The sequence below is a fragment of the Mercenaria mercenaria genome, chromosome 7 (genome assembly GCF_021730395.1).
Source record: "Mercenaria mercenaria strain notata chromosome 7, MADL_Memer_1, whole genome shotgun sequence".
NCBI lineage: Eukaryota > Metazoa > Mollusca > Bivalvia > Venerida > Veneridae > Mercenaria > Mercenaria mercenaria.
In genome coordinates this window covers 14,341,357-14,353,856 of record NC_069367.1, presented here as the reverse complement: position 1 = coordinate 14,353,856, position 12,500 = coordinate 14,341,357, and the positions used below count along the sequence as shown (strand labels likewise).

Sequence of the window (12,500 nt, the reverse complement as noted above, 5' to 3'; positions counted from 1 at the left end):
TAAAACAATGCGAAGCTGGAACCTTTAGTTGCACTTGAATATGATTACATGGATTCATTTAATAAATTCAAAGAAACAAAATTACCTCCTAAAGAAGAGTTTTATTCAATTTTAAATGAAAGCCGCATCAGCGACAATGAATATAAACATGCTAAATTTTGTTGGAATAAATTCAAAATAAAAACAATGGGAGAATATCATGATTTATATTTAAAAACGGACGTATTACTTTTAGCTGATGTATTTCAATATTTTAGAAAACTATGTTTGGAATATTATAAACTTTACCCTTGTCATTACTTCAGTAGTCCTGGGTTAGCTTCGGATCCAATGTTAAACATGACTGGAATAAATCTGGATTTAATAACTGATATTGATATGTATCTTTTTATTGAAAAGGGACTGAGAGGAGGAATAAGTTATATAGCTAATCGTTACAGCAAAGCAAACAATAAATATATGAAAGATTATGATCCTAAATTAGAAACTAAAATTATGTACCTCGGCGCCAATAACCTTTACAGTTGGGCTATGTGTCTTTTACCCTCTGGAAGTTTTAAATTCATATCCGAAAAACAATAAAAGAAATTAATTACAAAATGTAAAACTAACTTTATAATTGAATGTGATCTTGAATATCCAAAATAATTACATACGGTACACAACAATTATCCTTTAGCTCCTGAAAAAAATAAAATACCAGATAAATGGCTTTCAAATTATAGTAAAATATTAAAAGTAAGTTCCAAATAGGAAAAAGTAATGTAAAAAAATTAGTTCCAACTTTAATGAAAAAACAAAATTATGTAGTTCATTATAAAAACCTAGAACTTTATACACAATTAGGATTAAAAGTAACAAAAATACATAGAATATTAACTTTTGACGAAAGTCCTTGGTTAACAGGATATATTGATATTTAATACTCAAAAAAGATCTAAAGCAAAAAATTCATTCGAAAAAGACTTTTTAAGTTAATGAATAATAGTGTATTCGGTAAGACGATGGAGAATTTACGTAAAAGAATTAATATTAAATTGACACATGATGAAAATCTTTTATTAAAATATATAGCATAACCTTCATTTGTTAGTTCAACAATGTTTAATAAGAACTTGTTTGGTATTCATAAAATAAAAGAAAGTTTATTATTAAACAGACCTTGTTATGTTGGAATGTGTATTTTAGATTTATCAAAATATTTAATGTATGATTTTCATTATAATTACATAAAGGAAAAGTATAAAGACAACTGTAAATTACTATTCACTGATACTGATTCATTATGTTATGAAATAAATACTAAAAATGCATATAAGGATTTTTATAAGGACAAAGATTTATTTGATAATAGTGATTACAACCCAAAATCAGAGTTTTATTTTGATTATAACAAAAAAGTAATTGGAAAATTCAAAGATGAAGCTGCCGGCATTCCCATTGTTGAATTTGTCGGATTAAGAAGTAAAATTTATTCATATTTATTAGAAAATGAAGTTAATACTAAAAAATGTAAAGGAATTAAAAAGCATGTTGTAAAGAAAACAATAGTTCATAAAAATTACAAAGATACTTTGTTTAATTCAACCCAAAGTAATCATACCTTTAAAGTTATGATAAGCATAATCTTTCCAATTATGTTATAAATAAAACGTCTTTATCATGTTATGACGATAAAAGATATATTCTTGATAATGGTATTGATACATTAGCCTATCATTAAATTACAGAACCATAAATTGTTAATTGAATATTCATAACGTTTAAAGAATTAATATAAATTACATCAGTCATTTTAAATTCATTAGCATAATTAATAAAAATAGATTCATTTTTTCTGTTGTTTTTTTTTGCATTGTAACTTTGAAGAATTTTATTTTCTTTATTTTATTAATTCCAATTTAGCTTCTCCTTTATCTGATTTAATTGCATCTATAAGAATAATTATAATGCAATTTTGTTTGATTGTTACATTATTACCATTTTGAACTAAACCAGGACTAGCATTTACAACTTTCCATTGAAATAATCCACTATCGGTATCTTCTGTTGCAGATGTTAAAAACAAAGGAGGTTTTCTCATTATTTGCTGTTCTGTTTTACTTACTTTTTTCATTTATATTATTAAATATTCCCATTATATAAAAAACACAGTAATTAATTAAAACTAAAGTTTAAAAACTTTAATTAACTAGATAGAACCTAACATAACTTTCTGGTTCTATAGTAAATTTATTATTTTTAAACAGTCCCGGATAAATTCTAAACGTCACTCCTTTGCTTAAATCAATTTCAATCTTTTTCTTGAAAACCAGTGTTGTAAACACGTGTATCATTGAATCATTGAAAGTTTCATGTTCACCGCCGTTTGAATACATCTGCGAATGTCTCTAAATTGCTTTTTGTACTTTTAACATGTGTAAATGTTGAGTTCTGCTCAATCCAGGGCTAGAGGGCGTGGACGGTAGCATGCATTTCCACTACCGTCCATGGACAGGCTCAATCAAACCGAGCTTGCAACATTTTCGTTTTTGTCGTGTTGAGCGACCTGTGAAGTTTCCACTTTTTTCTATTGTATTTTTAGCCTCAGATAATATATGCTCATGTCCGTTTGTGTGATCATTTTGCCAGCTAAAAATAAAACGATCATGATCAGAGTGATCAGAGTAGTGATCAATGATAATATTTATTTCAATTATATAATGCCCATCTTCTTGGATTTCAAATTCATATCCATTTTTATCATTTTTAATAAAACTTTTATAATCTGTAATCTTATAAACTCGTATTCCAAATAATGCAAATAAATCTCGGGTATATAATGACTTTTTTATCTGTTTATCTCGAATAAAATACAAACTTGGACCAACCGTTAAATGTAGTTGTCTGCTACTGTAATGTTCAAAAAGAAACACTTCACGTCTTACTTTCTCTAGTTCAGATTTATATTCTGCAAATTTATTTTCATGTTCAAGAATTACATCAGCTAAATCATCAACGCGTTTTGTTGTAGCAACTTCAGAAGCAGATAAATTGTCAACAGTACATTTTGTTCTAGCTAATTGTGTTTCTTGTTTTAAGAATGCACTTTTTACTTTTGTAATTTCTTCTGCATTAGTGGAAATTGCTTTAGCATTAGCAGTAATTGATTCTCCTTGTTTAACTAACTTTTCAACTACAAAATCCAGTTCAGTTTTAATTCCTTCTCTTTTAGCATTGACTTCGTTAATATCGTTTTGTATTATTTCTGTAAGTGCACTTAATTCTGCGTATTTTAGATTGTGATGTGTGTCAACAACACTAATCAAGCCCCGAAGTTGTTTCTTAAATTTTTCTATGTTAGAATTAAGCTCTTTTTTAAGATTATCTAATGCTGTGTCATGGTCATCACCTCTTTGTGAAGCTGCCTTTTCAAATTCAGATTTATATTCTGCAAATTTATTTGTAAAGTCAGTGTTAAGTTTATTTATTTCTGTTCTGATTTCTAACTGATACATATTTTGTAACTTTTTCCCGGCTTCAATAATCTTGTCTTTTAGTTCATCATGTTTAATCATACTATCTTTTAATTCCTGAAATTGATTGTATATTATTTCAAAATTGGTTCTGAATACTTCTTTCATCTGAATATCTGTCAAATCAGATTTCTTTTCAAGTTCTTTAATAGAATCAACCATAGCTTTCATTTCTTTTTCAATTTTACCTTGTAATTCAACTATTAATAATGAATGGTTTTTATAATAGCTTTTTCTTATTCTTCAATATTCTTTACTTCTGCTTCTAGTGTCTTATTAATGTTTTTGTTATCTTCAAGATTATAGTCTTCTATTACACTTTGATATTTTTTAAACACAAACCGTTTTGGAACTGCATCATTGCGTTTATCTGGATTTCCTAGGTTGATTATTTCATTACCTCCCATATCTAATGCTCTGTTCATTGTGTTATCAAGTTCCTTATTTTTATGAAGATATGAGTCCATGTCCTTTTTAAGCTTTTTGAATTGTTGTTAGTAGCATAATCACTTAAATCTATATCAAATTTAACTTTACTTATACTGTCTGGTTCACTTATTTGTTTTACATCATTAAAAACTCCCATTATATTATTCAGTAAAGTTTTTTCTTAAAAACTTCCTTGGTTTGTCAACATATAAGAAATCATATTTTTGTTTTGTTGCATTAGAAAAAGAATCACGATCTATATTTAGTTCATTACAAATCATATCATTTTCCTTTTTACCTGGACTTTCAAACAAAATATAATGTGAACAGTTAATTCGAATATCTTTTGGTGTTTTATAGTAAGACTGACTTAAATAAATAACAGAACAGGTGTTGTAACGTCCTTGTAAAAAGTATTTTGTTATTTCATTCTGAACTTTTTTCTTCACATAAATCATCAAATATTACAGTAACTACTTTTTGTTTTTCTGGTTCAAGATTCTCACAAGGTTCGATTTTGACTGGGATCAGCCGAATATTCAAGTATTTCATTTGGATCTAATTCAATTTCATCTGCAATTTCACTTAAATGATTTATTAAATCCTGATATTTAGATTGTTCTAGGTTTTTAGCATCCAGGTATAATTTATCATAAAATATAAGAGGTTTTCGAAGCATATGCATTAATGTATTTATTTTCCCTGATCCGGAAGATCCACATATTAACATTCTAAAACAGGAATCTGGCATAAAAGGATAAATTTGCTTAAAGTTCTTAGATTTATCACTTTTTGTATCATAATTAGGAATTTTCATTATATAATAATCTTACATTATCTTACATTATTATATAGATGTTAGCAAAACTTAAAGAAATGAGAATAAGAAAAAAAACTTAGTCGGGCAAAAGGTAAGAGCTAAAAGAGAAGAAATAAGAAGAGAAAAAATAAGAAAAGCTACTGGTCGAGAAATGTATAGTGAAATTCATAAGCCAATTACAGAAGGAATAGAAAGTCAAAAAGAAGAATTGTCAAAAGAATTAAAAGCATTACCTGGAATTAAAGAGCAATTAGCGTCAATTCCAAAAAGTACTTCAGAAGATCTGACACAAGGTATTACAAAATTATCTAAAGAAATGCAGGAAGAATCTTAAAGACAACAAGCTTCAAAACCAGCTCCTTATACACCAATAGATTGGGGAGATGAACATGTTGCATGGGTTCCTGAATATGAACTTAAGAAATTAGAAGATTACGGAAAAGAAAGGATGAGGATAACTGAGAAACCGTTACCACCAGAAGCAATAATAACGAAAGAAGAGTTTGATAAATTAGCAGAAGAAGAGATTAATATATTAAAAGAAAACTATAAACCAGTAGAAGAATTGAAAGATGGATCTATTAGATTATTATTATCTAAAGAACATAAGGGTTCGGATCAGGGTGAGTATTTTCCTGAAGAATTGGGGGTATATGAATTGGACCCAAACGAAGGTGATAATTTGTTGGATATAGATGAAAATAAATATCTCAAACCGCAAAAAGTTTTTAACTTATTTCATAAAGGAGAAATAACTGAATAAAATATAAAAGACATTAAAGCAAAAGCAGAAGAAGAAAGAAGAAAACTACAAGGTATAGCTAATGGAAAACAAAATAAGAAAAATAAGACAGAAGCTAAAGTGGAAGAAATAGAAAATTTAGAAAATAAAGCAACAAATAGGGCAAATTATAAAGTTTCGCTCGATGATATTATTAAATCAAAAAAGTACAAGAAGAAGGGAAAAGGAATAAGACATCAAAATCTATATAAAGTTTCACCAAATTGACAATATAGTAATATAATTATTGATCTTAATAAACTTTATGGCCAAAACAAATTGATTGCTAAGAATCAAAGAACTGGAAAAGAAGTAATTAACGTTAAGGTAGATAATGATTTAATCGATTTGATTAATAAAAGATATAACAATAATAGAAGAACATTCAATACTTTCTAGAAAACTATTTTAAAAAATAACAGAAAAATCAGAATTACCTAGCACTAAAAGATTTATGAATTTTAAAAAAGTAATTAGAGGACAAGGTTATGACGTTTGTCCGTGTAATCCAGAAGAACTGGTTAATAACTTAGAGTTTATTTGTGGTTCAATTAATGCTGGAAATAATAATGAAGAACTAAAAAATGAAGGTATTAACATAATAGATGAACTATTAAAAATGAATAAATTGTTACCAAAACAACATGAAATGTTATATAAAAATTATTTTTCTGAATATATAAATGGAACAAAAAATTTAGTTATAGTTTAACGATAAAAAATAACAACATTTAATAGTGTTAAGTAAATAACTTTGTTGTGTGGATAGTATTAACACTATGCCTTACTCTTGGCATAATTTTAGTGATGAATATGGCAATAGAAAAATTCGTTATAATAATGGTAAAGAATAGAAAGATATTATATTTCAAAATGGTTCTTACAGTTATACGGACATCAATAATTATATTAGGGAAACACTAATAAGTAATGGTGATTTTGAATTTGATAAATAAGACATTGCTCCGATAATTTTGGAATTTGATTTAAGTAGTTTTAAGATATTAATTTCAATTCATGATTATTTTATGTTGGATTTAAGAATGTCAAATTTTCGTACATTGCTTGGATTTGAGAAAAAAGCTTTGAGAAATACTGAATGGGGAAATACAACACCAAATATAACTAACTCTGTGAATACAATTTACATTCATTGTGATCTTATTGATAATTCACTTGTTGATGGTAATTTTAGTGATATTATCTATGCTTTAAGTACTGCAGATTTAACAAGAGCTTATCCATTTACAAAAGAACCAAACAGAGTCGGATATTCTGAAATTAATAAAAAATATTATAAATTCAATAAGTATATATATTACAGACGTATTTGGTAGAATAATTAATTTTAATGGGGTTGAAACAAGTTCTACACTAATTTTAAAAGAAATATAAATTATGAAATTATAAAATTTAGTTTTATATAATGTACAAAAAAGTTTCTGATAAAAACAAAGGAATATTTATTTACGTTGATGCTCAAACTGGAGAAGAAATTATACAAGGTAAACCTGTTGGTACAGGTATCTTTGACACTTTAGCAAAATTGTTTTCATCTTCTGTTGCATCTTCAATTAGCACTGCTGGAATAAACGCCCAGGAAAATCCGCGCTTGAAAGTGGAACAAAAAAGATTGGAACGGAAGTCGGAAATTTAGCTGCTAATAAAATTACAGAAAAATTAAAAAGTTTTAAAAACACCGCTGTGGACGTTAAGAAACTTGCTGTTGGTGAATTAATTGCCAAGAAATTACAAGAAAAAATAATAGTAAAAATAATAATGATAATGAGGAGGATATTGATATAAGAATAAATAGAATATTATCAGGATCTGGGACTTTACCTCAGCGTAAACCTACTAACAGATTAATTTATAAAAAATAAAATAATACATAATTTACATGTTTAGAACCAAACAGTATTGTGAAAGATACGAACTAAACCCTATTCAGTTAGATACACCTTTAATTTCTGTCTTGGGAAATAATGTTAAACAACAAAAAAGTGGCTATCACTTTACAATTAATGGTAGAAGTTTATATTTTTATTGGTTTAATGGCTATTTTGAAGTAAGTTTTAAAGTTAATAAACTTGCTAATGGTAATAATTATGGCGGTGACGATCAAATTGCTTTAATTAATAATGCAGCTTCAATAATTGATCAGCTAATAATTAAACACAATGGAAAAATTGTCTATGATTGTAATAATTTATACAAGGTAATAAATGTAAAAAATTTAGTTGAACTATCTAATGATTATGCAAAATCAACTGGAACAAACGAATTTATTTATTTAGATAATACCGATAGTGCTGAGAGTAGGGATGACCAAGCTGGATATAATAAAGGTTTTGCTGCTAGGAAGTTATCGATCCAGGGTGGTAATGAGGTAATACTAAAATTCCGTTAAATAATTATTCATTTTTTCAAGGTTTGGAACAAAACCTGTTACCCACAAGTCAAGTTCAAATAACAATACAATAAACAAATGATGATGAATTAATTTATAGAGCCAATGCTGCTGATGCAGGTAGGGTAATTGTAACTAGATTAATAGTGTGGGTTCCGCGTTTAAATTTCAATGATTATAGATTTAATTTAATTTAATTTCTGAAAGATATACAAATGCAAGTTGGAAATGCTTTCGTGAAATGCAATCAACAGATACACAAAAGCATTAAGGGGATAGTGCTAGGACTGGTCAGCCCGGTGTCAGTATAATGTGACTGGGTGGGGTATCATGCCACGTGTCTACGGCGTGATATTCCAGTGAGGCAGCACTATAAAGTTGGACATTGTGCTCACTGCTACAAGTAGACACCGTCGTTTATATGACTGAAAAATTGTTGAAAAAGACGTTGAACCCGAACACACACACACAGATACACAACAAAATAATATAACTTTTAGAATAACAGCTGGTGTAACCTGAACATGTGCTTGTTTATTTACAACGACCTGATAAAAATAATTCACAAGAATATAATCCACATTTATTAGATACATTTTAAAGCTAATGCAGCAGATAATGATTGTAGGCTGGAATCTTGCCGTCTTGAAGTTGGTAATGGTGTTGTTTCTTTTATCCAGAAACGGAATATATAAGTATGTCAAGAATTTACCCTGATGTTCTTAATCATTTTCATAAACAAAATAATAAAACTACTGGAAGTATCTTAAATAAATTCAATTTGCAACGTTTGTTTGGATTTGTTCATTTTAACTTAGAATTTAAAAAGGAAAGAATAACAGAAGATCCTAAGCACATTACATTAACAGCTAGATTAAATGTTGTATGAAGAAACGGTTAAAATAAATACTATTGGTAATGAACTTGTTATTGTGTAAATGAAATATATATAAAATATATAATGACATCAAATTATATTGAAAATAAAGTAAATTTAACAGATGGGCAGAAAAGAAATTAGCACAAGCCTATAACAATAAGATCCCATATACTTTTAGATTAAACATGAACAATTACGTGGTAACTTTCCTTTGCTTTTAACAAAAACACAAATTAATCAAATTGAAAAGTCTATTAGGAATAAGAAGGGATTAGAAATTACAATTTCGAAAAAACAAATGTCCAGGCAAGGTCAAAATGGAGGATTTTTGGGAGCTTTGGCTAGTCTGATAGGTCGGACAGTACTTTCGGTAGCTGCAAAAATAGCTCCAAAAATATTAGGACCGTTAGGCGTCGGAGCTTTGTCAGGAATTGCCAGTACTGGTGTTAGTAAAATACTTGGAAATGGTATAATTTCGGTAGCTAATGATAAAAGAAACATGATATCACCATATCTTACACCTAATCAAAGAAAACAACTAGTGGGATCTGGAGTGATTAAATTAACACAAAAACAAAAACAAAAACAGCGGGTTCTTAGGTATGCTGGCTGCTAGTCTAGGAATACCTTTGATTACATCCTTTTTAATTGGTAAGGGACAAGGTCAGGGTATACAGGTTGATTCTCAACGGAGACCTTACAGACGAATTCCTATAGTAAAAAACATAAAATTTATAAACAAACCAATTTCTAACTTTAAAATTGAACAATGGGTAAAACAATTGAAAATTAAAAACTTTTGGGGATTATTAATAGAAATAATTTACCAAAAACAAAAAAAAATCAAAGGTCGAATGTGGAATAATCCATTAAGATGACTCTGTTGGGTCTGGAACACACTGGGTATGTTGTATTGGTAAAATATATTTGATCCATTTGGACTTCCTCCACCAAAAGAGGTAATCAAATATATACCTTAAGTAAAGTATAACAGTATACATGTACAATATCAAGACAAAACAAGTGTATTATGCGGTTATTATTGTTTATTTTTCAGGAAAATGATACAAGATTATATAAACATTTATGATTTATTGTATAAAATACTAAAAGTTAACAACGTAAAACAAAATTAACAAATAATTATAAATTACTTTTCAGTATAAGTTTACCTTTACATTTTATCAACTAGAATAATCTGCCAAAAATTTGCCAAAAGTTTGCCAAGGTGGCAGACACTGTCACATTGTTGCCTTCGTGGCAGAAATTTGGCAGAAATTATTGTTATCAAATTTAAATATATTAAATAACTTTGTCGAAGTTTTGCCAAAAGTTTGCCAAGTTGGCACCGACTGCCACTTTGCTGCCTTCGTGGTAGGATTTTGGCAGAGATTTGAAAGAAGTGTTTAATTATAATTTACTAAAGGTTTTCATAGTATTATAAAAATCTGTTGTTTTTTAATTGGTCGGCATTGTTTGGTTTAGGTCAAAGGTTAAAATTAAGTTGGGTCAAAATCGGTCCAAAAGCCCCATTTCTTATACTACTTCCATTATATTTTTCTAATAGGTAAACATAATAAATGAATATGAAAGATGAAGCCAAACTAACCTTGAGGCGTTATAAGTTTTTTTTAACTGGAATTACATAATTTTATCGCGACAGGCTGTTAAAGCGATTCACTCACACAATGTGATTTTTGAAATAATTTTTCATCAAAAGGCAAAATGGCCTATGACCTACTGACATCAAAATCAATTGGGGTCATCTGCTGATCATGATCAGCGTCTCTATTAAGGACCAAGCTTTCTCAAATTACTGTCTGGAAACTGTTCCAAATCACATTGACCTTTGACTTACTGACCTCAAAATCAATAGAGGTCATTTGCTGGCAATGATAAACCTTCCAATCAACATGTCTTAAGCCAAAGCATTCTTGAGTTAACATCCGACACCAATTGATCTACAGACAGGCTGATCGACTGACCACCCGACATCTGCAGAACAATATACCCCTCCATTTTCGTAGAAGAGCATAATTATTTCTCGTCCAGATTAAACGTGTTTGTTTACTTACGAGTAACCTAGGTATTTACACACGACTTCGGCGGCAAACTCTTTCTGCAAAAATGACATGTGACTTGTACAAACTGATCCCCACCGACCATTTACATCTAACTCCACTTTGCCTTCATAAAATGTTGACCCATTTACCAGCCGTATGGTCTTTATATTAAAGTCTGAAGTATACAAATACCTACATAAGAACAAAACACATACGGCCTCATAGATGCATTACATAAGATATTAAAATGTAGGGATAACGAATTATTTCGTGTTATAACATTTGCAGAATCCCGAAGGATTGGTACTCAATAAAACGCGTAAAAAACAAGTAAATGTATATATTCTCCAACCAAGTCATAATTTTTCCATGAATCCATGAAATGCGCAGTTAAGTTTACGTTGAATTTCACGCTGACGTCATTTTCCTCTAAATTGTCCGTTTTGGGACCGTTATACATTTACGCTTTGTCACGGAATGCGAATATATATTTAAGTGTTATAATCACTCTGTTAAGACAGTTTTTCTCTTCTGTTAAAACATACCCGAAAAGTGACAATTACAGCAGTCTTATGCGAGAATAATGAATATAAAAGTAATGCCTTATTATAAGATGCTGGGCTTTCTTCCCTAAATAATGCAGTTAGCTGGCATTGAAACGCATACCTCATGGCAGGGATAGATTTCAGTAACGCAAAGATATAGCTGGGTTGTTAAAGGGCATTGTTAAAGAGTGCCAGTCAATGCCTGAAATTATGCGCGGATAGACTTGAAAAAGTTTTCAATCGTTGGCGGAAAACTCGGCATATGACCCTTTGCCTGTCAATGTGACTTTGCAACAAGCAAACCAGACTAAAATTGTCAAGCACAGTAGAATTACCGTATTGATAATACATATACATATGCAGCTACCGAGACGCACATCTGCCGAATGTTATCTTGTCTGAGCCACACAAGCCGTATACAGCTACTATTGTAACAACCATTCTAATATATTCTAATGACACCATTATTCAAACTGAGTTCCTGCGCCTCCTTTACATATGACATTGATAATAAAATCATTAAAATGAAAAACGAAATAATGTCACAAAGAGTGGTTATATGTAACAACGGTCTTAACTGAGAATCTAAAATGTGTTTATGATAAAGTAATTGTTGTTCAGGGTAAAAAGTATTCTGATCTAACAGTGAAATGAACTTATCCTCCTTTCATTTTAAGTCTTTGCAATGGACTTCTCAGGTGAAACTGGAATGACAGGCGGGTTGTTACATTGCCTAGATATAATGGACAAGATATGACAAAACAGACGCAAAGTTTATTAATGCATCACCGTTCCAACGACGCAAATTAAAAAAGTGAAAAAACTATTATGATTAAGTAAAGAAAACATTATATGAAAGACAAGCGTATGTGTATGTTTTGTATTGGACACCCGGATATGAAATAGTGCAACAGTAAATCAATGATGAATAAAGAAAGAGCAATAACTGAGTGAAAAATCATCCTAAAGAAACAGAAACACAATATGAGCATTTCCTTTTGAGAATAAAGCTTCCTATGAGATTTCGCTAAATTCCACAGAGCGGTAACTGGGAAAT

The 12,500-nt window shown here is 29.4% G+C and overlaps 1 protein-coding gene across 4 annotated transcripts in view; it reads right to left on the bottom strand.

Moving 5' to 3' along the window:
• Positions 1-12,500, bottom strand: part of LOC123554870 (scavenger receptor cysteine-rich type 1 protein M160-like) — a 76,862-nt gene that overhangs the window by 19,662 nt on the left and 44,700 nt on the right. For all 4 annotated transcript variants that reach the window (XM_053547624.1, XM_045345258.2, XM_053547623.1 and 1 more), the window contains exon 9: positions 10,911-11,073. In XM_053547624.1, coding sequence (XP_053403599.1) covers positions 10,911-11,073 — 163 coding nt within the window. The remainder of the gene's footprint in view (positions 1-10,910; positions 11,074-12,500) is intronic.